Raw genomic sequence first — 25,857 nt, 5'->3', positions numbered from 1 at the left:
TCACTGGAAATGTGCTCCAAGATCTGTAGCAGTAGAGGCCAAGTGAGATCTAAGATCTCAGCAGATGATTACAAGGATGGGGAGCAGGGGTCACACATCCACTATCAATATTATTCCTAGTAGCAGTGCTGGCAAATTTCTTTTTGTTCCTGAGGAAAAATGAGTGGGAGCTGTAAAGCCAGTAGATGTTTCTGGGCCATTTTCTTTCCAGTGCCTGTTGGTATCATCCTTAATGATCTTGCTGCAACGACTGGTCAGGCCCTTCAGTCCTACTAATAAAACCTTTCCTTACTCAGCAACTCTGAGGGCTGGCAGGAGGAATGGACGAAGAAGGCACGTGTGGTTGTCCATGACTTCCTTCTGGGAAAACTGTATGTGCAAGGGTTTACGAAGATTGAAAAGTCTTTCACCAAGAGAAAACACATTTTTTTTTCAGTGGTACTAGTACCTCACACCAGCTCCACTAGTCAGTGCATCCTCGACAAACTGACCAGAAACAGCAAAAGGGGCTTCCTTGCAGATATCCAGAGAAGCCCACGGTAAAGGCCAGTGTTTGTGGGACACCTTCGTAATTCTGCTATCAGTTCTGCACAGATCTCCACGGAAGTGGCCTTGTGCATCCAGAAGCCTTTGCCAGCCTGGCCCTACTACGCAATGTTTCTGGAGGGTCCGTGTCAGCTAGGGCAGCTTTCCTGGGCATGTGGGGAAAGGGGCAAACTCTCCTTTGTGGTGACCCTTTTGCTGCCACTCAGCGGTGCTCCCCGTCCGTGTGTCCAGGGCAAGGGCAACCTTCCTGTCCTAAGAATCGCGAGGGCATCTCCATCGAGCGGGGGGTTGGTCTAGGTGACCTCTAGGGTCCCCTCTGACCTCAACCACTCTGTGGTAACTGCTCACTTCTGCTAGGAGGCAGCCGGCCTCGTAACTGCCCACTTAAGAGGCTAAAGTCCTCACAATGACACATAAGCTAGGTGCCCCTTTTCCCCATGAGCTGCGTTAGCCCATACCAAACATGAATTTACTCCAGGTTTACATTTCAAGTTTTTTTTTTTTTTTTTTTTTTTTTTTTTCCCCACTTAATCCAGGCACATGAATTCACAAAAACCCTTCAAGGAGCAGGTATCAAAAGCCTGACTGCATTTGTCCCTCATCACACAAGGCTAGAAATCGTTCATATAGCTTTTCCTTGATGGATGTTTAAGAATCTTTTTTTTTTTTTTTCCCTAATCACCTATTCTTAGGCTTATATTCAGAGTATTAAGTTTATCACTACTGAGTTTACTTAAACTGTGAAAAAAAAAAATCTTTAGACTTCCCTAACAGCTCAGCCTGGGGACAAAAACACTGTCCGGTCCCCGCGGAGCTGCGCGCGGCAGATCAGCGCTAGGGCCACCCGCGGCGGCGGCGGCCACGCCGTGACACCTGCTGGCGGCAGCTGAACGCGGCGGCGCCTCCCCGCGGCCCGTGCCCCACGCGCAGGCGCGGGGCTGCCGGCACCAAGGGCCACCCGCCCGCGCGCGCCGCCATTGGCCCCGCTCCACGCCGAGGCGCGGGAGCATCTTGCGCCCCTCAGCGGGGCCGGCGCTGTTGCTAAGCGACGCCTGAGGCAACAACCAACCAGCAGCCGGGCTGCACCTCAGGCTCCGCCCCCAGCGTCTTGCCGCCCAGTGTCTCGCCCCGCCCCCTGTGGCTACTCCGCACCGATTGGCTCCTCCCTCACACTCCACCCCGCTGTGGGCCGCTTCCGCTTTCCGGCGCCGCTCGGAGGGTAGGGCGGAAGCATTGATGTTCCCGCCGTCGGCGCCGGGCGGAAGTCGGGCATGTTGGGCCGTGCGGCGGGGAGGGCGCAGGCGCTCGCGGGGCGGGGCGCGCTCGGTTCCTGCCTGAGGCTCCCGCACGTCCCGGCGCGCGGGCAGGTGGCGCGGCGCAGGTAACGGCCGCTCGCAACGGCCGCCGGAGCGGGGGTGCCGGCAGCGGCGGGAGGGACGGGACAGGGCGGGACGCGTCGCGGCCGCTGCGGCTCGGCCCGGTTCGGCTCGGTTCGGCCTGGCCGCTGCCCGGGGCGGCGGGGCCGCGCTGCTGCTGCTGACTCACCTCGACGTTGCGGGGTGCGGGTCCCGCCGTTCGGCCCGGCACCCGGGAGCTGCGCAGGGAGTCGAGATCGTTGCGGACGGGGACAGGCCTTGTGGCCGCAGCGCTGGGGGAACGATGCAGGCTGAAGAAACGCTTGTTTGTTCGTCGTCCGCGGTGTGCTTCTACGCGAACAAAAAACGCGAACCTCACTTGCTTCATTTTTTGGGGGGATACATAGGGTATAGTTCTAGCTGAAGAATCCCGCAGACCTACATGTGCCTCGCTGTCCTTTGGAAGAATGACAGATGACAAAGATGTACTTCGAGATGTGTGGTTTGGACGAATACCGACCTGCTTCACTCTGTACCAGGATGAGATAACTGAGAGGGAAGCCGAACCTTATTATGTAAGTACGGGGAAGGATAATCCAGTCCCCTTGCTACATTTGTTTTCAGTTTATTTATCATGTGCATTGCTGCTTGTCATGAAATACTTTTTTCCTTCTTATTCCTGGTGCCTTCTGGAAGTAACCCTCATGGTGATGCTATACGGTTAGTCTCTCTGACCTTACTGGAAATTAAGTTCTTAACTTTTTTATGAAAAAGTCAACAAGTAACTAATTTAAAGAAGGAGACCCTGCATAATCACCATGAGAACTTTGTGTTGGCCGGAAAAGAACATTTATATTGTCTAGCTACAGAGCTAGCTTTAGTTTGGGTGTTGTGTAGCATTAAACACTGAAGTCCATCACTATGTGATCTCCCACCTCTGGTAGAGGTGCTAGCACAGCATAGGAGGAATAGGTGTGTGGAACCCAATGCAGCATTGCATGGGTCTAGCAGAGCCCTCTTAAAGTGAGCTCACCTGGCTCTTTCAAAAGAATAATGACACCAGCTCAGGTAAAGCATTGTATTATCTGTTTGCTGCTGGAGTCAGCCAGTTCTCTTACACTCCAAGTGAGCACATGCAGGCCGCTTTGTGGTGTTTCCTGCAGGGTCTTGTATTTGGAATAGGACTGTGATAAGAAACATCTATATTGAAATGTCTTCGTTGCTGAGCCATTTTCTTTCCATAGTCCTAAAATTGTTACTATTTAAACTAAAAACAGCACACTACTGGTCTGTTGGCACCACAAAAAAAAAGAAATAACACTAGTAGGAAGTACTGGTTGGTTGAGATTGAATTATGTTAGAAAAAACAGAAGACATTTTCAGAATGATGCCCTTGCCCAAGGGAATGAATTCCAGCTCTTTGGCGTTTGCCTAGCATTGGAAGGATTGCTGTGTGAGGGGATCTGTAATAATGAGAAACAGGGAGCCATTTCAGGTTGGGATGCTCTGATTCTTCATCCAGGATACACTGAAGATGACTCCAGTTCCTATTAAATACAGAGTTTTTGTATTTTAGTGTCAGTTTTGCACGTGAAGTGGTGGGATTCTGGAAGGATTAAAAAAAAAAAAAAAAAACGTAGCTGGGGAGGTTCTGTGTGTCTGTGTGCGTGTAGGGAATGTATTTCAAGCCGTTCCTTAGGCACTGGGTGTCCTTGCACTTCTTTTAATGACCATGGAAAACAGTCCTGGTTTTTGTAAACACTGTAGTGATGTACAATGGGCCAAAGGAGGTATTAGTCCTGAACCAAGACTGGCTGGATTACTGGATCCTGGCAGTTCAGGCCCACCTTACAGGAAGGTTTGTGTAGAGTGACCAAGGCCAGGAAGAGGCAGCCTCATTGGCCTGCATGGGCTGTTCGAGGAGTCAGTCAGAGAAGAGTTTATGGAAGAGCTGTCTGAGTGAGCTCAGACTCAACTGATACATTTCTGCATCTTCAGCAAAATTACGTTAAATCTAGAAAAGCAATAGAATTGGGTTCTTTCCATTCTCTTATGGAATGGGAAGATTGAAGGAAAGTAGAAGAGGTGGGAAGACCCGGGTAGAAGTTACTGTTCTGAAGGCTTAAGTTGCAAAATGATGATTAGAATGCTGATCAACTGCTGATAGATTTGGTAATGTTCTCAAAGCCTAAGAACTGCTAAATGTATTAGTTTCATTTGGCATAAATTACGCATGCAGCTTAAAAAGATGGATAAAAAAATCAATGCTGACATCATGTTGGGAGGGTTTAAGTACTGCTCTAAACATAAATGGAAGGGTTCTTAGATAGGAACATCAGGAGTAGATGCACAAGATGCATCCATTTCTTAAGAGGTTACTCTTTATTTACTCCCCTTATTTAGTGTTTGTGAATCTGATACAGGTGCACAGTATTTTTGTTTTTTATATATATATGTATATAAAAAGATATACACACACTTTTTTTTTTTAAATAAGTTCCAACATTGTGGATGAAATACTTCTCATTAGTGGCCAGCAATAGGATAAGGGGTCATGGGTACAAATTCAAATGCAGGTAATTCCATCTCCATGTGAGGAAGAACTTCTTTCCTGTGAGGGTGACAGAGCCCTGGAACAGGCTGCCCAGGGAGGCTGTGGAGTCTCCTTCTCTGGAGATCTTCAAAACTCACCTGAATGCGATCCTGTGCCACGTGCTCTAGATGCCCCTGCTGGAGCAGGAGGGTTGGAATAGATGATCTCCAGAGGTCCCTTCCAACCTCAACCATTCTTTGATTTTTGTGAAACTATCCTACTTTTATATCAAGCTGTGGTATAATTGTTGGAGGGATTCTAGAAAAACATGTTAGCTTTGGTGCAAAACCTTATTTTACAGGTGGCTTAATGTTTTCTTCCTGGGATACTGAAAAGTACTGCTCGTTAAAGCTCACAGACCGATTATCTTTTAAATAAACATGCAATGTGGCCATAGACTGCCTGATTCCTGCAGTCTGTTTAACCATTCTTAATGGTATGAGATTTAAATCTTAAGCTATTTTTATTCCCCCCCCCACTTTTTTTTTTTTTTTTTAAGATGGAAAGTATATTCTTGAAGCACTACTCTGTGGGAATGTGAAAGTTATCATAATTTCCTGTGGAAAAAAGAAATATATCATTTAAAGATTTTCCTTAATTGTTGCCTATGTTTTGGTATGATTTAAAAAAAAATCAGTAAAACTAGCAGTCTCAGTGTTTTGAGCTTCATTCTCACATATTTATGGCTCAGAGTTTTCCTTAGGCAGTTCTTTTTGTTTCTTTCTGAAAGAATTATTTCTGAAATCTTTCTTTCATAGTGTCATCATGCAAGCAGAGATCATTACTACATTTACTTAACTGCATGTTGTTTTGTTTGTTTTTAACCATGGTAGGATGACACTTTGTTTTCTGGGGAAAAAAGAAAAAAGTTATTTGGCTAACTAGCTAGGTGATGGGCAAAGTCTTAATGTCTCTTACTGTAATGGTGTTCTGTTTTATAAAGTGCATGGTATAATGTTTGAGTAAAAATAATATATGTGAAAGCTTTAAGAAGATGTTTTGTTTCAACAAATAATTTTTTTTTCCTGATTTTTTTTCTTACATCAAGAATGTATGTTCTGACCATTTATTATTTAGTGTATTGGATAATACTCTGTGTTTCATTGGCCATAAATAAACTAATAATTGACATTCTAAAAATGTCTTGTTTCACAGTCAGCATTCTCTTTTGCTAGCTTTTGATTGTGAAAATGCATACTTGTTACATATTTAGCATATTAAATTTTATTTACATTTTTTGTATATTTTTTTCAGCTGCTTTTGCCTAGAATAAGCTACTTGACACTAGTAACAGATAAAGTGAAGAAACATTTCCAGAAGGTTATGAGGCAAGAGGAAGTTAGTGAAATATGGTTTGAATATGAAGGTACACCGCTGAAATGGTGAGTTAATTGAAGTTTGTATCTCTACTCAGAATAATGTAACATGTAAAAAACAAACAAGTTGAGCACGCTGTGGGTACTCTTCTTAAGCTAATCGCTCTTCGGAGTTTCAAGGATGGCTAGAAATGAAGAAGATAAGAAAATCATGTTACTTCGGAAAAGCAGGAAAAGGCTTGTCTTAGGCATTTGATTATTCTTGTACATGACATATGGATAAGGCAGAAGTTTTGCAGCACATGACATATGGATAAGGCAGAAGGTTTGCATCACTTGTTTTATTCTGATCACTGTCATAGCACAAAGAATGCCTGCATTTTAGTTCTTCTATTCCTGGCAGTGGAATTGCCAAAGTAAACTTTTTGGCTTACTATTTGACATTCTTAAAAGATGCTTGATGTCACATGAAGGGAAGTATTGTTATTTCTGAAATCTGAATACAAATAGGATTTTTCCCCACAAGTAGTATAAGGTGCTTAGTCTTTGCACTCTGAAGATATGATCTATGAGGTCTCTCCTAATCCTGTCTTTTTTTTTTTTTTTTTTTTTGCGTGATCTATCCAGTGTAATTCTTGAAATTGTTGCTTATTTTCATCATGAATATTAGCCCCCCACCCAAATTTCCCAACAGGCTGGCCAAACTAGCGTAAAGCACGTAATTCAATTATGTGGAAACAGCTCCACTGGTTTCAGTGGGATTGCTTTTCTAAGGAAGGCTTATCTACAGGCCTTTGTTTTGGAGAATCATAGTCCTCTAAACAGCTGAAGCTTCTTCTGGGGAAGACCTAGGTACTAGAAAGGAGAATTAGATTGACTTAGTTTTTAGAGAGAAAGTAGAATAGAGCCTTAACATTCTTCCTAAGTGTAACTGTTGCATTCAAAATCAAATGGAACTAAATAAGATTATCAAAAGCACAATCTAGTTGCTTAGCCTGGCTACAATTCTTATAATTTGTACTGTTTTGTATCTGGTTGGTATATTGTATATCCTTTTTTTTCAGGGGCAGCTATCTTATTTTCCAGTGAGACTCTGGAAAAATTGTGAAACAGTTTCAACTTCATGGTCTATAGCGTAACTGCTTCCAGGGAATGTAAAGGTAGAGGGAAATGCTGAGATGCGAACTCTTTCCTTTCCCCTTTTTCTCTGCACTTCTGTTAACCTTGGGCACGTGATCTTGTTCCGCTTGTTCATATGGTTTAGTATTAAGCTGTTTCGGGATCTGAAAAGTCTTCGAAGTTGGTCAGCGTCTTTCACCTCTTTGGGCAGTAGTTGATTGATTCTTGGGTGCTGGCAATATCTGTATTTTTTTATTCATGAAGCTTGGACATCAGCAGTAAAGTACCTAGTTTCCTAAGTGGTTCTGGGGCTTTTGACCAATTGGGGACTATTTGGCTTGTAGTGCAGCATTCTTCATGTCGCTTTTTGTGTACCTGTAACGTTTCCAGCTGATGGCATAGCAGTGTTACAGTTGTTTTAGCAATTTGCGCCCATTGCCTCTTGCCCTTTCACTGCACTGAAATGAAGTCTGGCTCTGTCATCTTTATGCCGTCCTGTAAGGTATTTGTATGCATTGATAAGACTCTTTCTGAGCTTTCTGCCAGTTGTGTCTGCCTCTCTTCATATGACAGATGCTCCGGTCACTTAATCATTTTATTGACTACTTGCTGCAGTGTGTCTGTGTCTCTCTTACTGGAGAGCCCAGAAGTGGGCAGTCCAAATGTAGTCTCACCAGTGCTGAACAGAGCGGAATAGAGAGTGCAGCCAGAGGAAACTGCCAACAGATGCAGCATTTGGATAGGAGTTTCTGTGCTGTGCTTCTAGATCTTCTGGGATCTTCAGCTGGGATTGTCAGAGGGCTCCTGGGAACTTTGAGGAATGTCATAGGCCTGCTGCTGCCAGGGTAGGTTAGCTACAGGAAGCTTTGACTTGGAGCAAGCTCTCATAGCTTCTAAGGAGCTGTTGCCTATTCCGGGTAAAAAGGAGCTTTGAGCTTTTTCCCAGCGAACTCTTCATTAAGAGGTTCAAGCAACCTTTCAGTGGGTGTTAGGGATGGATGCAGCAGTTTGCACAAAAGTTTGCACAGAAGGGCACCCAGGAGGGGGAGCATGCTTGCTCTGCAGTGGGGGTGATGTGGCCCAGGGCACAATCCCCAGGACCCTCTGGAGAAGCTCCGCTTGGCACATCAGAAGCCTCGGAAGATGCAGGTCTCCAGGTCTTGTGTTGGAATGAATGTGTGGGGAGGAGGCCCCCTCAATGAGGCTGTGGCAAGGAAAAGTGATCCCCTTTCTTGCAGAAAGTGTGTGTTCATTGAGTACCTGTGTTGCCAAGTCAAAAAACCACAGCAGGAGATCAATAGACTGCAGCATCACAGGCAGTGAAAAGATTAATTGAATTTTCTGACAATCTTCAGCTACAGAAGCCTGAACTGTGCTAAAAGAGGGAGAGGCAGAGTCTGTGTTTATTGGTTGGGGGAAATGGGTGCTCACAAGATGGTGGGGGCTGGAAGCTTGTGACTCCTTTCAGCAGGAGGAAGGCTCATGGGTCTTCAGCTACATAATTGGATCAGTTACCTGGGTCTAAAAGCTCTTTCCAGCAAAGCATCGGAGCCAGGTGAGCCTGAACCATACAGGGGCACCAGGAGGAAGTAGCAAGTGAATTCCAGGGTTTGCACTCTGTTTGTCGTCTTTATCACTGTCTTTAAGATCATGAACTCTGCTATTTCACAGTCACTACAGCCAACACTGTCACTATCACATCCCCAGCTAGTTTCTTCTTGTTATTGTGTAGCAGATTCAACCATTTGTCAACAGATTGACCTGTTCAGTACAGGCATCAAACAATCTTGAGTACTTGTGTCTCTCCATGTTGTTGTTTCAACAGATGTCAGAGGTTAAAGGCCCCAGAGTCTGTGATGCAGGTATTTTTTTGAGCTGTTTAAAGAAGGCTTCATCCACCACTTTACTGATGAGGTAGTTGGTAACAAACTCCTGCCATGGCGTTGCTCTTTCTTGTCACTCCACCGATCCTGACCCTCAGGCTCTTCACTGGCCTGTTTTCTGTCCCACAGAAGAGCTTCAGGTATTGCTCGTTCATGTAGAGGGAAAACCTCTCCCCTTATCTTCCCAGCCTGTGTTTCCTGAGCAGCTTGTATGTATCTGTCACAGTGCTGCAGTTGTGCAAGCAGCCTCACCGCATCTTAGTTACATCCAGTGTCCAAGTTAGGTAGCTGCATGCAGAGCTCTGGTTCCTCCTATTTCCCAGGCTGTATGCATTTATGAATTTATGTCCGTGCCCTGTTTCGTTATCTTAGGTCTCACTTGTAGCCCTTATTCTTACACTCTGCTCATGTCCACTGCATTCCCACTTGACTGTGGGTAGTTATTCACTCCCCTGCTGTTCTTTGTAGTTTGAAGCTCATTAGGTTGGCCAGCATGAAGATGCTTTTGCCCCTCTTTGTCAGGTGGAGCCTATCGTGCCTGAGAATCAGTCTCGATCCTCAAGGAGGCTGCTGTGGCTATCCTGTTGTCACACCAACTGTGTAAATAATTTTTGAGCTGCAGAATTGAGATGAGCCATCTCATCCTCCGTGTCCTTGCCTTTTGCTCCAGAGCCATGGGGGTTTTCTCCCTCCAGCTGTATCGTTTGTGCCCATGTGGTTGAGCAGTAGGGTGCCAGGTGAGTGTTGGCAGTCTCTCTACAACACCCTGGCAAGCAGCAAACTTCTCTAGATAGTGAGGTTGGCAATGAGGTGGGGGAGGGGGCACTTAACACCTGTAGGAAGGAGTCTCCCACCATTATTCCTGCCTGCTTCCTCTTGGTGTGGATATGTGGGTCAGGCTCTCATTGCTGCTGAGGCTTATCAGAGCTGCTCTCTCTTTTTCTGCCACACTGGCCTATTTTCAGCTGAAGATCTGCATGTGGAGAAGGAGCCTCCAGCCTTTCTCATTTCATCTGCTTTTCCTCTCCAGTGGCCACAGATACCAGTTGCCCCTATTCCTGTGCAGATGGGTGTTCAGAATCTGATCTCCTCAAGATCGGTCTTAGAGATGGTGCCATCAATCTCTTTAATTTTCCTGGCACTGCACAGTCTGCCAGCCCCTTCCTGCAGCTCCTCAACTTAGTGGCATAGCAGTGTGCACCTCCTTTAAGCACGGGTGTCACTTCTATTTGTCCCAGCCCTGGGGAGAAGGTACCAGGTATTCCAGGTAGCCCGAGACCTGGAGAGCGGCATCCTCCCTTTGGAGCCTGCTCCTTGTGGAGCCCTGTGATGTGCTAGTGGTAGTTTCTCCAGATGGTGTTGGGGATGTTAGCCTGTGTCTTGTTACCACCATTGATGAGCACTTGCACCAGAGCTGTGCCAAAGCTCCTGGCCCCTTTGCGTTGGCTGGGTCTAGCCCTGGTGGTTCTGTAGGTCTTTCCCTCACACCAACTGAATGAGAGCTCCCTGATCAGGAGTAGCTGATGACAAAAGATTAAAGCACCCTTTGATCAGGAATAGTTGACAAAAGCTGTTTGAAACTGCTAGGATTTTATAGAAGAATCATGAGAAATAGCCAGGATTTATTTCTTACTGAATTCTAAAAGGAAAGGTGAACATTTTTTCCAATGCATCTGAGATTTCCTTCAATTAGACATTTCATAGAAATATTTAAGTGCCCATATTTTGGACACTTGATATACCAAGTACCCCAAAAAGTTCTGGAGCACAGGAGTTTTTTTTGATCCTGGATTTTTCAGTTCATGTGCTACATATCCTGCTAAGTTATTCTAGGAAATGATTGCGGTAAAAACAATTAAACAGTAGCTTTTTGTAGTACTATTCTGCTTCAAATGGAAATTGTTAGAAAACTAGTAAGAATTAATTTTCCTTACTTACACACATGTAACTTTGAAAAGTATTTTAAATACTTAAATGCTTAAAGTTGAGTTTTCTCAGAGCTCTCTTGCACTTTTAAGACTCATTCTGTGTAGTAATAATAAAAGCAGTATAAATCACCAGTGGCTGGAAATCAAGGTGCTGTTATGCTTTTATAGATTGAAGCCTTTCCAGAATCAATCATTACCCAAGCATCTTGTAAACTTGTGATCTCTTAGGTCTCTTAGATGCTTTTTTTTTTTTTTTCCTCTCTCTCCCCCTTTCCCTCCTTAAATATAAAGTTTTAGGCATTCTGTCTGTCCTTGGCTCCAATTCCAGTTAGCTTCAGTTTGTGTTTTTGACAATCAAACCCTGTTCTTTCAGAATGATATCTTTTTAGACCAAATGTTTCCCATAGCTGTGCCCTCCCAAAACTGTTGCCCAGCAGTTTTCTGTTTTATTTAGTGCTGGAAAATGTTCAAAGGCTTGTTCTTGGTTTTGGAGTTGTGTTTTTTTTTTAGTTCTTCTAGTTGCAGTAGGTTGTACAAGATGCTTATATATTTGTTTAATCTCAGTGAGTATTTTCTCAAGTAGGAGTTCAAAAACAGTGTTGCCGAAGCACTGGAAGCACTACTGGCTTGTAGCACAAGGTGTCCAAGCTCTTAAGAAGGGACTTATTGCTGGAATTAAGAAGAATATTAAGAAGGGAATATTGCTGCTTTCTTCCTTCCATCTTCTATAGATTGGCAAATTTGTTTCTTCTCAGCTTCCTTCTTTGTGCTCCTCTGACTTCTCTATCCTGGTTCAGAAGCAAGGTTGTATATGAAAAAAGTACAGAGAACCTCTGCTAGCACTCTGTGGAATCCTGTTGTTTCCAGATGCCTAAAAATATATGCAGTGCTCTCAAAATTGAGTGAAATACAACAAGCTAGCATTACTTTTGTCTTCTGTTGGCTCTAGATTCATTGCCAGTATGTAAACTGAAATTGGAAACAAGAAGCCTCTTGTAAGGATTGCTTTACTTCTATTGTAAACTTTACTTTTGACGGAGTCACTCTTGTGAGTAGGAAAGTATTTCTCTTTTGGTCTGCTGTCATCACTGATGTCGTATTTTGCTGTGGAAATTCCGAAAGTGATATTTGGACTGGCCTCTTCAAAAATATGTATCAACACAAAGCACAAAAATCTTACTGGATAATGCCTCAATACATTAACTTGTTTTGCAGTCAAAATCGGGTAGGAAATATAGGAGAGGTAGCTTGAGAACTGTGTGTGGGATGGGGGGAGTGTTGTGAGGTCCCCTCTCCCCCTCTCCCCCCCTCTCCCCCCCTCTCCCCCCCTCTCCCCCCCCTCTCCCCCCCTCTCCCCCCCTCTCCCCCCCTCTCCCCCCCTCTCCCCCCCTCTCCCCCCCTCTCCCCCCCTCTCCCCCCTCTCCCCCCCTCTCCCCCCCTCTCCCCCCCTCTCCCCCCCCTCTCCCCCCCTCTCCCCCCTCTCCCCCCTCTCCCCCCTCTCCCCCATAAATTAAATATAACTTCAAGTCATTTGTTGTGTTCCATGTTCATGATATAGCAATTTAACTTTCTACCTACTGTTACGTAGCCCACCTGAAAAAAGTACTATTTGATGGAACTCTTGTTGAGCCCCTGTTGAAGAACTCAAGACGTAATTGGCGGTTAGTAATGAAAAAATCTTAATGGTAAAAATTTCAGCATTAGCAGTGAATACTGATAAACTTTCTATGTATTTTTTCATTTGCTTTATGGGGAAAACACAGTTCTAGATCGTTTCATGCCATTCTTCCCTGTCGATGCTTTTCAAAAGTTAGGATTGCGGTAGGCAAGTTCAAGCATTGCGCTGCTATTTTTTTGAAGTGACTTTGTCTTAGCTTTTGGGTTAGCTCACCAGGAGAGGGTGCCAAAGCACTAGTTTACATGAAAGTTAACTGGTCAGGGAATTGGCTTGATGACATGGGTGTTTTTAGAGCAATATTTTGTCCTCTCAGTTACTGCTCTTCTGGACTTTTGAAGCTTATGTACTTGGCTCTCTGTACTGTGACCAGTTTCCAGTTAAGTGGTGTGTGCTTATCTCTTTGTAGGTTGATGAACTAATGATGCTCTTTTACTTGTTAATTTTTTTAAAAGATAAGAGAACTCAGTTTTATTTGCTGCTTAAAAAGAAACAAACTTTATTTTTAGGAAAAATGCTGTCATTGCCTGCTTGTGAAAAAAATACATTAAGTGTCTGTAGAAGTTTGCATATGTGATGGATACTGCTTATATTGTTGAAATACATATTTTCTACCGCAGCTGAGACAAAGCTTCAAGATAGAAATGAATATTAAGTGTTATACATTCCAATAAACGGTTCCCTCTCAATACAGAATACTGATTTTTTTTTTAAAAAAAAAACCTTTTTATCCCCTTCCATTCTGCCTAATTTCTTGGTAAATATAAGGAGTTCAGCTTAGTTTGTCCTCTTTCAGCCCTCCTATAGATAATTCACTTTGTGGTTCTGCTATTTATTCCCCAGCCCTGCTATCAGGCAGGTGGGGTAGGGAAGAGATGCTAAGGCTCAAAATGAGACAAACCCGTGGCTTTTAAAATTTTGAACTAATAAATTTCTGTCAAACCAACTATCCTGCCAGTATCAAGCTTTTTAACTCAAAGTCCTGTTCTGAAGCATTCCACAGCCGTAGGCAACTCTTGCAAAGCTACCAGTGTTTTCTGGTGTTTAACTTGGAGAGCACTGATCTAGATATAGAAGGCTTGATTCTGGACTTGGGCTTGATTCTGTCAGTAACTGTAAGTTATACGTGCCTGTATAATTTTCTGAATATGCAATGGCAAATATTGTGTGATGAAAAAGCTGTTTTTACTGCAGCTATGCTAACTGTTATATATAGATTTAAACATGCAGCTCTTTTTTTTTTTTTTTTTTTTTTTTTTTTTGTCCGTATTATAGGCACTACCCAATTGGTTTGCTGTTTGATCTCCATGCATCAAATACAGCCCTTCCTTGGTGCATCACAGTGCATTTCAAGGTAAAGTCAAAGTATCCTTTTGGTTAAGAATAAGTGAACATAAGATTATATGAAGTTTGGAAACTAGAAAAAAGTTTCATAATTATTCTTACCTCGTGATTTGGCAGGTGGTATGACTTTCTGAGGACAAGTGTGTTCTTTCCTCAGGAATCATCTTAATACTCCTTAAATCTATAGCAGCTTTCTATAGCAGTTTAGTGTGAGATTGTATGTGCTTTCAAATGACTTCAAATAACTCTAGAATCCAAAAATCCAAAAGTGTTTTTCAGGTAAGTTACAAAACTCTGTCAGTGTAGCTGAGTCAGTAAAGGCACGAAATTCTCTGTGATATTTTTCATATAGTCAACTGAAGATTCAGAAGTGCTCATCCCTTTGTGCATCTTAGTGTGGAAATGGAGTATCACGGAAATCCTTGAAGTCAGGGAATGCCGTTGAACTTTGAAGGTGCATTTCATGTGGCTTCCCTTTAGAGAAATGAGTGAATGAGCTTGGTCTTGTGACAGTTTAGTCACAAGGGAGACAGTGCTTTGATTATACATTGTAAAACTACTAGGTATAACTTGATAGTGCTAGTGATCTTTGCTCACACTGTTTGTGTAGGGTTAGCTCTGATGCAGGATTCCTTTATACTCTGCAGTGAGTCAAGAAGGTAGCCCTAGGTATGTTTGGAAATAAAAAAAAAAAGCAGAATCCATTTTTTTTTTTTTTTTTTTTTTATGATTTGGAACTATGAAACTTTAATTTCTCCATTGTACTGTAGTGGTTCAAAGGAAACAATGCATTTGGAAGACTGATCCAAAGGAAAAGAGTAGATCAGTAGGTGGTGTTCCGTGTGTGAGATCTGAGATGAAATGAAAAGCATCCTGGGAGGCAGTTCTCTTTCAGACAAGTCCCTCTTGAAGGTCTTTATGAAAAGATCTTGCTAATAGGAGTAGTCTGACTCTTAATGGGCACTCAAGTAAAAAAATATATATATATTTATTTTTTACAGTATCCACCTCTACATGTTGGAACTTCTTAAATTTAACGAGTGAATACAGAGATGTCCTTAAATCTTTATAATTGCTATGCTTGTGCCTGATACATGTAAAAGAGAGATGGGATAAAGATACTTACAAATTGTTCTGAAAACAGTTTAGGGTGTCTAGTTTTAAACTGATTTAACTGTTGCACATTCTGAGCTCTAGAAGATTGGCAGTGGCAATGTGTAGATGTTTTTTCATCCCAAGGAAGAGCCATTTTGAAAAAAAAAATATAGCACTATGGTCCTTTTCAGTTCAATACAGTAATGTAGGCTGACTTTAACCTTCTTGTATTACTACTTATTACCAAAACGTTGGCTGATTTAAATTTGTCTTTTAGGTATGCATCAGAAGAAATAATTTACTGCTTAAACAGTGTTATTTTAAAGATGGCTGTAATTTAGTTTTTGAAAACAAACATAGCATCTGGAAAATGTTAATCCAGTATATTGGATTCCATCCTGCTTAATCTCTTCTGTTTAGGGGATAATTCAAATATTTAAATACCCCCCTATAATTTTTAAAGTGAAACACAACTGAAATATTTCAATTTTGGAGAGACTTCTTTGCATTTTAGTTCTTTATAGTTGAATAGTTTAGATATAAGATTGCTGCCTGTTTTTTTTTTCATTTATTTGTGTTTAATTAGTCTTCAAAGGAAAGTAATTCTTACTTAAATTGAACAGTATTTTTATGGTCTTAAAGTCTTGCTATCAGAGCTTTGTCCTTTTTTTGATGAAAGTACACTGTCAATAAGAGAGCTCAAGAACATTAGTAGAGAGCATTGTTTTAGTTTTCCTATTGACTTTTCTTTGTCTAAAGTCTATTTAGCTTTGTCTGAAGCTAAATATATGAAACTTTTTTTAATTCATGTTCAACACAATTTGGAGAATTGAATTACGCTGTAATTTTCTTCATATTGATTGCTGTGGGGGGGGAGGGGGTGAATCAGGTATAACATGTTAAGGGTTTGAGCCGTTCCTCCACTGAAGCCCTTACCTGGCCTGCACTGCCACAAGCAATTTGATCTAGCAGAGGAGGAGCCCCCAAAGAAAAGATCACTGGTGGTAACTAAATACAAATATGTGGATGCTTCCTGTGCTTGAGGAGCTCCCTAAGTGCTAAATTGCTGGGTGGAGAGAAGGCGTATTGTAAAAATGACATTTATACTGCTATCTGGCACATTCAAGCACACAATATTGGACTTTGTGGTCTGATTCTTAGAGTATTGAACAATTAAGAATATGATCTTCCACAAACTGTTTAAGACGTCATGTCTCTGGTTGTGAAATATTTGTAATTTTTTGGCTTCCCTTCTTCTATCTTTGCCAGAACTGTAGCTTTATTCTTCTTCTGTTTCTGAACCCTGTCACCAGGAAAACAATTTTGAATTTTATCTTGAAACTCTAAAAGGATGGCATATTTAAAAATTAATACAAAATATTAATTTGAGAACTAAGAGTTTAATTGTTAAAACCTGAGTTAAGTTCTGCTAGAGGGCTTATGTTTAGCTGGTTTTTTACATATCATATGAATGGAAGCTTCTATTCTAGGTTCTGCTTTTTTCTTCAGCTGTGGAATCTAAATTTCTTGCTCTAGTTTAGCTGTGTACAGTTAAATGTTTGGGAACTGTTGCAGCTAGGTAGGTGTTTGGGAGGGAGAGTGTGAGCCTACTGCCCAAAAATTGAGTCGTGAATTGCCCTTTAGAGATATCCTTCTAGGACATCATTTATATCAGTGCAGAATGTTGTGGGTTTTTTCACTGGTCATTTCTTGTAGGTTACCTTGTTTTATGCCTCCTGCAGACACAGCAGTGTTACCTTCTAAGGTATCACATTTGTGCTCATGTTTTTCAGCTTCTAGTCATGGTATCAGATAGAAATATGTCATTGTTTTTCTTCTAAAGAAAGAGGACTGAGAGCATAGGAATATTTTTTGCGTTTCCATTGTGTCTTCCCTTGAAAGATGGGAAAATGAACATTCCACGCCTTGGAACTAATGTAACTGGATTCTTTCCTCCATCTTAGATAACTCTGAGAAAGTTTAAGTATCTGCACTTTATTCTACAGACCATGATGTGCAGGTTCTTCAAACACATCCCCAAAGAGTGAAGTTTCCTGTTACTTGAAAGCTCTCATAGGATGAAAATCAGCATGCAGATGCTTAACTTTTTTTTTTTTTTTCCCTCTTTTGAAGTGCAGTGTCCAAAGAAGGACCGTGAAGTTCAATATGTAAATATAACTGTGACTAACAGTTATAGAAATTCTCTTTTCTCAGACGTCACTTAAACTTCAGCTTTGGACTGTAAAAGTTTCTAGGGTGCTCTGTTGTTGGCATTAGGTAGACTCCACAGTTTCCTCTTTCCTGAGGGATGCCAATGTCTCACTTCAACTTCTTGAACGTAAAACTTTTTGAATCTTGCACTATGTTATTTCTGTCTGTTCTTCTAACTTGGTTACCAATCTTTTCTTTTTATTTGAGCAAAAAGTTAAGCTTCTGAAAGTATTTTATAGGCTTATATGAATGTCAGTTGGCAAGCAGCAGCCTCAGTAGTGTGTCCTGTGCATCTTAGAAGCAGTTATGCTGGACACCCAGCCTTGTAGGAGAGACAGAAGATGAGCAAGCTCTGCTCTGGTAGCAGAACTTTTCTTTCTGTTCATTCCTCTTTAAAGTCTTCCTACTTGGCTATCCTCATATGAGAAGCAGGCTTGATATCTGTCTTCACATTTCCAGTTAGCTGTGCATCCTTTAGTCTCACGTAGCGATAGCGCTCGCTTTAAGTCAGATACAAAAACTTCCAGAAATAAGACACTCATTTCCTTTTATACTGCTATTTTTGAAAGATGCTCGTGTCATAAGGAGGAATCCCTTCATGGAGTTCCATTATTTAATTTCTATTCCTCTTTGCTAAACTAACGAAAAGGGAACTTTTGTTTTTGTCTTTCAGAATTTTCTTTAGGTAAGACCCCCCCCAAGCTCCTTTTTGTGTTGACAGCTGTTAGTGTTTCTTGGGTATTTTGAGACCCTTTCTTTGAAGCAACCTTCATGATTTCTCCTGACTTGTGAGGAGGGAAGATACTGGTTTCTTCAGACTTATGATGATCTTAGCGTAGTTCAGATTTAGGATATTATCTGTTAACTGCTGCAAAAGTTTTTGAAAAAAAAAAAAAAACCTCTCATTATATTTCTAAGATGGTTTTGACAGTACCTACAAAAAAACTTGCCAAAAAGATGACTTACAAAAGGTTAGTTTTAGGAGTTTTGTAGTGTTCAACATAGTCATAAGCAGCTGTGAAAACAATATAGTAAAGAGAGGATAAAAAGTGTCCCTTTTTGCTCTTTTTTAAGACTTTAAAAACTAAATGTGATTTTGTGAAATCATGCTTGTATTGTAAAATGCCAAATGATACTAAGGGTTGATAAAAAGTACGAAGAGAGTAAGCCTACCTGCAAGCATATACAATGCTGAGCTTTTACGTAATTTCTAAAACAATCTTTTGTACGCAAATAGGGCTTAGTACTATAGTATCTTAATCAATGATTTGACAAAGATAGGTTGCTTTGTTTCTCCCCTCACAAGTTGTGAACTGAGCATCTGTAATGTTTTAAGTGCAGTACACCAACTCTAATGAAATAAAACAGATGTGGAATCAGGTCATACCACCTGACCCTAGGACATGTATTGCAAAAAGAGTTGATAAGGATTTCAAGTATTTTTGAGGAAAGATGGTTGTCGGTGGCATATTTGGTATATTTCATAGTATATGTGGAAGGTATTTGATGGAAATATTTTTCAAAGGCATATAGAGAAATGGGCACTAAATTTCCACTGAAGGTCGGTAGGAGTTCAGCACTTACTACTTCTCTCCCTTTCCCCCAGCCAGTGAACTGAAGATGTGCTTGAAAACTTGCTGAACTTATATCTTTCCTCAATTTTGGATGTATGGGCTTATATGCATCTTTTGACATATTTAAGTGTGTTTATTGAAGTGAACTGGGATGACTTAAGAGTAATTTCATTTTTTACAGAAAGCTAATTCAGTGTTTCTTTGGCACGTTTTTCACTGCAAAATCTTTATTTTCAGCAAAGTGATGAGTTTCATGAGTGAAAGAATCCAGTGTACTTCTATTGTATGACTATAAATCAGATTAAAAATATTATTTATTCTTGATTTTTGAAGGAATGTGATGCATTTATTTTCCTTGGTCTTTTTTTGTAGAATTTTCCAGAAAAGGATCTTCTTCACTGCCATTCTAAGGATGTAATTGAAGCTCATTTTATGGCTTGCATAAAAGAAGCAGATGCTTTAAAGCACAAAAGTCAAGTCATCAATGAGATGCAAAAAAAGGATCATAAACAGCTGTGGATGGGGTTACAGAATGGTAAATACAGTGCATCAAGTATAAGTTACGTTTAGATTTAGCATGTTAATATCTAATTTCTTCAAGTTTCAGTTATGATATAGGATATCAAAATATGAATTTTCTGCAGAATTTTAGTTGAATGCAATAGAAAATACATACTTGGAAATTTTGATTCATATTTATTTTGCAGTAATCCAATTGTGTCTTGAGGTATCTGAGGAACTGAATTAGTGATTCTGTGTTTAAAAAAAAAAAAAAAAAACTAACAATGTCTAGCAGGATTTTGTGCGCTTGATGATTGCTGTATTGAAGGCAGCTGGGGGATATAAATGGTATTGAGTATGAATCCTCTTGGATTTTATTTAAAGAAATAAAAAACGTTGGCCCCTCTAGTTTATGCTATAGGAATATCACTGATGGACAATGTAGATAAATTTACCTCCCTTACAGAGTAGTGCCTTTTTTGTTCTTTTTATGAATGTTTTGTAAAGTTAACACAAAAAGACCTCCCGCGTGAGACTTGGCTACAAAAGTCGTATGAGGAAAAGTTCTTTACTGAACCAGAAAATACAGAAACTCTCGAGGAGAATTTCTACATGAAGCAAGAGGACAGGTGTGCAGTCAGTCTGTTCTTTCCATACTCATCTGAAGCTCTTCTCATTGATCTCTTATCTAAGAGTATCTTTAGTTGCAGGCAAATCAAATTGAACTGTTTTGCTTTATGATGTTAAGATCAGAGGTTGCCTGGCAAGGTTGATTTCTCAAATGTTTCACTGTAATGAGAAATGGCACCTGTGGAATCCGACACCTAAATGAGAAGTTTAAACAGTCTTTTGAATACTTTCAAATGCTAATTTTAATTTCTCAGCTCCATAAAAGAGAAACAAGAAAAGCTTGTGAAACCAAGAAAACACTTTTTAAGTATATTGTATCTTTCAGTGTGTTTTTATAGGCTTTCGTTTGAGATGTAAGAATTTTTAACCTCTTTGTGAAACAAAATGAATGACCACAAAAAAAGAAAAGAAAGTAGCATTTGTGATAACTGTCTTGTAAGCAGATACATCTGCAAGCTTTTTTTCTTTGAAATTTCAAGAAATTTTCTTCTGTTCTTAAATGGAGCAATGTTGTTTTTTAATGACTGAACAGTATGTATTGGGTATGTTACTGTAGTATTCAACTTACGTTTCTGAAAAAAATACAGTTTGTTTGGAGAAATTTAAGCAAGTGCAAATATAACTTGGGATAAATGTTTCTACTGAGCAGGAAAGCAGCGTGAGAAACTTTCCCATTGCTGTGTAGCGCTGATGCTTTTTAGAGGATGAGTTGTAGTGAATTTTCAGCAAAACTTTGTGCTGGGAACAGCTGATTGCTATTCACAGTAGTCTTTATATCTGTCTTTATATTCCACCCACCGTTTTTGGTTTTGTGTTAAGCCACCAAATCAAGAAGGAAGATGTTCAATTTTCTATTGCATGTGCAGTGGTTTTATTTTCCCTTGTTCTTCAGGCTTCACTTTGACAATTTTAGTTTCTAACATTGATAGTTCTTAAGTCCTTGAGTGCCCTTTTGGGATAGGTGCCTCTGTGCTGCCCTGCGTTTGCCCAGGGTTATGGATCTTCAAATGTGGTAGTTAGGAGAAGCTGGGGGCAAACCCGAGGGCAGGCTCTGTAGCTCTACTGGCCTTTGATCCTTTATAGGCATTATTAAAATTCTTTCATTGGAATCAGTGGGAAATATTCCTATTGCTCCTGCTATAGTAATGCTATGGCCATTTTTATTATGGATAAAGAAAAATGAAGTGTATAGTATTTTCCTTCCCTTTTGCATGTTGTGGGGGGAAAAATATGGGCTTTCTGGTATGAGATGCGCTGTGGGCATAAGATTGTTTAAGAACAAATTAAACCGCAGCAGTTCTCAAAAGGGGAGCTGTATTTTCTTCATGGTTCAAGGACTTAATATTTATAAATTAAGTAAATAGCAGTTCCGATAAAGAAAAGCTTTTAGTTTCAACACAGCTGCTTTTTATCAGATGTGGGGAGATGTAAGGAATTATACCCTGAAATCTTCACATTTATCCTCTATAATTTGTAAAGACCAGAATTGGTTTTTCTGATACGTGAGTAGGGAAATAATAAAAACTCATGACTGAATAAGTATTCATATCTTAAAAAATATAAACTTTTCTGGCATTTATGACCCAATACACTTGCTTCATGTTTTCTGAACCCACAGCCTACGTACAGCAATCTTCATTCCTGCTGCCTTGTTCCTCAGTTTTGCTTCATTCCTTGGCCCTGCTCTATGCCCAGTGCTCCAAGGGAGGAAGCTGCTTCCTCCGAGAGCGTTGCCAGAATGGTTTGGGCATGGCTACTCAGATGCCCTGTTCCTCTAACTAGCTTAGCTTAGCTAAGGATTTGCTGTTCCATGTGTATTCCTGGTGTTCTTGGGTATAGACCTGCTGCCTTGCAGGCTTCCTATTAGAGCCAGTGAAACTCTCAGGTTCTCACCCTTTTAAAGGTTTGAAGATTTCTCATTTGTTTACTGAATGAAAAAGGACGTTTAGTATCAGTAAAACACTCCTGTGTTTTGCACAAAGTCTTAAGTAGATGGTTTGCCCTGATGCTGTGATTTTTTATTATTTTTTTTTCCACTCCACTTGCTATGGTTATGTAATGAGGTCTTATTCAGGAAATAGAGCACCAAAATTTTTAGGGAAGAGTTTGCTGCAGTATCCTTTAAAAACTCAATAGTCCAAATGAGAAATAATGTAAGAATTAAGTCAAAAAAGCAATTCATTAGTCCTCATTAGATAGTTATGAAAACCCAAGTATTCTCACCTGAATTTAAAAATGCAACAAAGTGATTAAAAATGCCCTTCCATTTATTAGCAATTGATAATGCTGGTTTCCATAGCTCATCTTCTGCATTCTTTTCCTAAATATTTGATAGTGCTGGATACATCTATGCAGTGCAAATCTAGAGAAATAAGTGCAAAGATCTTCTCAGTTTGTAAGCGGTGCAGAAACTTCCTGCCTCCATGCATTGTTCACCTCCTTACCCCCAAAACTGTGTAATTTCCTGAAGTAGGTTGAAGGGAGGTGTATGGTCCAAGAGGCTGTCTTTAAAAGACAGAAATTTATTTCTGAAGTGTTTTTTTCCTTATTTTTTATTTGTATTTTTGGAATGCCTCAAAGTTGCTTTCTGCTAGTAAAAAAAAGTTGCTTTCTGAACTTTTGTGACAGACACACAATAACGGTAAGGTTTTAGAGCATAATATATGGAAAACAAAGTCGATTAGAAGGTTAAACAAGGATATGCTAATTTCTGTTTGTGCATACAAACAGAAATTAATAGCAGACAGAGAAGACATTAAGGCATTTGGAGTGTTTAGGCATGGAGCCGAGTCCTGGAGAATGGGTGAAACTCTCAGGAGTTATTATTTTTTTTTTTTGACTTAACAAGCTGTAATGAGCCTGGTGCTTAGTCACTTTTTTTTTTTACACAACCTGTGGGTTATGCCCATGAAAAGTAGATTGCAATATTTTTGGTCATCAACACTTTTTCTGAAGTCTAAGCCACAGTACCTACTGAGATCCCCTGCTTTTACCGCATGCAGAAAGCTTAATTGAGGTAGTAGAAGTGTGCATTTTTACCTACACAAAACAGAAATAAGATACTCCAGGTTGGTGATTTTCTTCCGCTGAACCTTTTCTAGACAAATGGATTCCTAAATTGAAGTATTATTTAGCAAATAATGTGTTTAAAGGGAAACTTTATGCATGTTTAATAAAAAAGCAAAAGGAATTGGACAGGTGTTGGCAAGATACAGCATTCTTTGCATGTTGCTAATTCACTTCAGTACCTATAATGTGAGCAGTATTTTCACGTCTCTGTAGTTAGCTACTGTCATTTACATTAGTAAAACAGTTACTAACTTCCTACCTGCCTATATACAATAGTTCACTCCTCATCGAAAGATAAGCTAAAATGACTACTGAACTTGTTTACCCTCTTTAATGATGGATTTGTATGATCTCACTTGTGGGATCTGGCAAAATAGGCAAGTAACCTGAATGTCTAATAAAGAAGACTTTTTTTTTCTAACTGTAGATTGTGACAATGTGTAAAACAGAAGAGAAAGAAAAAAGTCTTAAGATTTAAAGTTGCTGTACAAATATTCTAAGCAATGCTATCAATAGGTTAACATGAAGTTGTATTAGCCAGCAAAGGTCAGATATGTCAGTAAAGTTTACTCTGCTATTAAGGAAGCCTCCTCTACATCATAAACTTGCAGCTCTAGGTCTCCATGCAGTATGGTTCCAGATGCTCCATACAGCACGGTTATCAGGAATTGCATGATAAATTGCACTCAGAGCAAGTTTATGATTAGAAGGAAAAAAAAAAAAGGGGGGGGGGAGAGGGGGAGTAGTCGATGTACAGGAGGGCATGTCTGCTGTTTGGAGAGTCCTTGGAAGCTGCAGGAACAGGAGCCTGCCCAAGTTACTTGGCCAAAGTGCCCAGCCTTGCACTAGGGATGGAGAAAACCTTTACCTCAGTGCAGCAGCCTTGGAACTGACTGGGAAGCAGCTTTGTGGGAATGAGACTTGCTGGACATCAGGCTCAATAAAATGCAACAGTGTTTTCTTGCAGAAATGAAGATCAAGTATTGAGCAGCTTTAATCATTGCCTCTGCCAGAATATAGCCAGCTAGGTGAGGGAAAGTGACTCTGCTTTACCTCTGCTCAGTACTGGTAACCTGCATTTGGGATACTGTGCTTTGGGATCCTAGGATGGAAGGAATGCTGATTAAAAAGAGAGCCTAGCAGAAGGCTACCAGAATGGTTAGAGGTTGGAGCTTATGATATACAAGAAGAAATTGTGGGAAGTAAGTTTGTTAGCCTGAGGAGGCTAAAGACTAAGAGCAGCTTTTCACTAGCTCAAGGGAGGGATTATAGGAAACATGAGTTCTCAGGTGTGCCTCCATTGGCTGTGCAGCTTGACAAGTGCAAAAGTCAGTGTTTACAACCCCAGCAAGACTGATTCTGCTGGGATATCAAGTGGGGGGAAGTCTGCAGTGCAGGTGGCCAGGGGTGAGTGGCTGTTCAGAGAGCTCTCTAGCCTTGGGGATGGTCAAAACTTGCCTGGACAGGGCCTGGAGCAAGCTGGTGCCGTTCCTGTCCTCAGCAGGAGGCCTGGCTAAATGGCCTCCAAATGGTCTTCTGATCAATAACTTTTCCCCCCCACAATCCTAATATATCAGTAGAAGAGTCTTTGCTCTCTTATTTAACATGATGGTTGGTTGTACTGAAGTACTTAGAGCGGGTGGATAGTGTGGTTATTGGATAGTTGTGAACCACAGAATAGGCAAAAAGTGCGTCCAAGACCTGGACACACTTTTGTGGAAAATGAAAATTGATATAGTTTGCATTGAGTGAAAGGCTAGTTTCAAACCTTTCAAGCATTTTAAAATTTTTACAATTGTGGTTTTAAGAATAAACTAGGAATTGTATAGAAAAAATACATTAATATATACTACTGAAGAAACAGGTGTAGCCCTCAAGGTTTTTTAACATTAAAAAAATATATATAGGAATACAAAAGCCTTGAATAAACATTTCCTTTTTGAATTTAAACAAAAATCTTTCCTATTCTTTAAACCCTCTCCAAAGCTTTCTTTAACTTTATGAAATTCTGGAGTCACCAGTTATATTAACATCAAATACAAATCAAAGACAAAATAACTCTTTGCTGTTAATATCTTTCTATTGATAAAATTTAAAGATTATTAGCACTTTTGGCTGCTGTTTTACTGTGGGAATTCCATTTTAACTGAGCATTTTCCATGGCCAATGTGCCTTCTTGCAAGTCCCTTCTAGATATAATTTCTCATTCAGGGAAAATTGCTTTTTTTTTTTTTTCTTTTTTTTTTTTTTTAAATGCTGACTTAAAAGCTGCTCTGTGTTAAAATGCATGTCATTTGCAGGCTTTCAGGCAGTGCTCTTTGTCAGTGACCCATCTTGGTTACCATTTTTCTTAAGAGTCAGGTGGGTGGAGGAGACCCATGTGAAATTGCACATTGTTTATTTGAAGCATGGAAACGCTTGTGTTTCAGTGAATGCTTATAACACTCTAACGCAAATGAAACTAATTACTCAGACTACCTGAACACCACTGCCCTGAGATCTCAGCCTGAGAAAGAAACCCCACCTTGAAAATTTCCGTCTGGACTAAGCCATAGTTACATATACTTAACGTTGGAAGTTCAACACTTAATGTTTGTTAAAAACAACACAGATGTATCTGAAGCTGCTAACATCTTTTAAATGCAACTGCTATAAACATACTTTGATATATTTCAATGGCAATTAAGTTATCTTCTGTCTTACCTAACGGAACTTTAGTCTTGCTGTTCTCAATGCCTTGTGCTATTAACAGCTTTTTTTGAGACTCATTTTAAGATGGTTTTAAAGCATGAATGATTGCAATAAATATTCGTAATGTGGCTTGCTGTGTTTGTCAATTCATGTTTGAGTTTTAATCTGTTGATTAATTTGTATACTGTACATTTGTATACATCCATTCTTTTGAATGGCATTGTTCTTGTAGTCCTGCCACCTCTCTCCTAACACTTCTGTTATGTGCAAATACATATTCTCAAAACTATATAAACTATAACTATAAAACTATTTACATCTGTTCTC

General features: G+C 40.4%; 1 protein-coding gene across 2 annotated transcripts in view; it reads left to right on the top strand.

The window, feature by feature from the left end:
- The first annotated feature begins 1,857 nt into the window (after nucleotides 1-1,857).
- The window catches only part of ATG5 (autophagy related 5), a 116,227-nt gene continuing 92,227 nt past the window's right edge, over nucleotides 1,858-25,857 (top strand). For both annotated transcript variants that reach the window (XR_015914223.1, XM_088538332.1), the window contains exons 1-5: nucleotides 1,858-1,927; nucleotides 2,316-2,476; nucleotides 5,749-5,876; nucleotides 13,691-13,769; nucleotides 19,012-19,174. Coding sequence is in view for 1 of the 2 variants with exons in the window: in XM_088538332.1 (XP_088394458.1) it covers nucleotides 2,369-2,476; nucleotides 5,749-5,876; nucleotides 13,691-13,769; nucleotides 19,012-19,174 (478 nt within the window). In the remaining variant the exon portion in view is untranslated. The remainder of the gene's footprint in view (nucleotides 1,928-2,315; nucleotides 2,477-5,748; nucleotides 5,877-13,690; nucleotides 13,770-19,011; nucleotides 19,175-25,857) is intronic.

This window comes from Tinamus guttatus, unplaced genomic scaffold, assembly GCF_059628265.1.
Source record: "Tinamus guttatus ecotype Peru unplaced genomic scaffold, ASM5962826v1 Tinamus_guttatus_pri_ptg000046l, whole genome shotgun sequence".
NCBI classification, from domain to species: domain Eukaryota; kingdom Metazoa; phylum Chordata; class Aves; order Tinamiformes; family Tinamidae; genus Tinamus; species Tinamus guttatus.
This window is presented reverse-complemented; position numbering and strand designations above follow the sequence as displayed.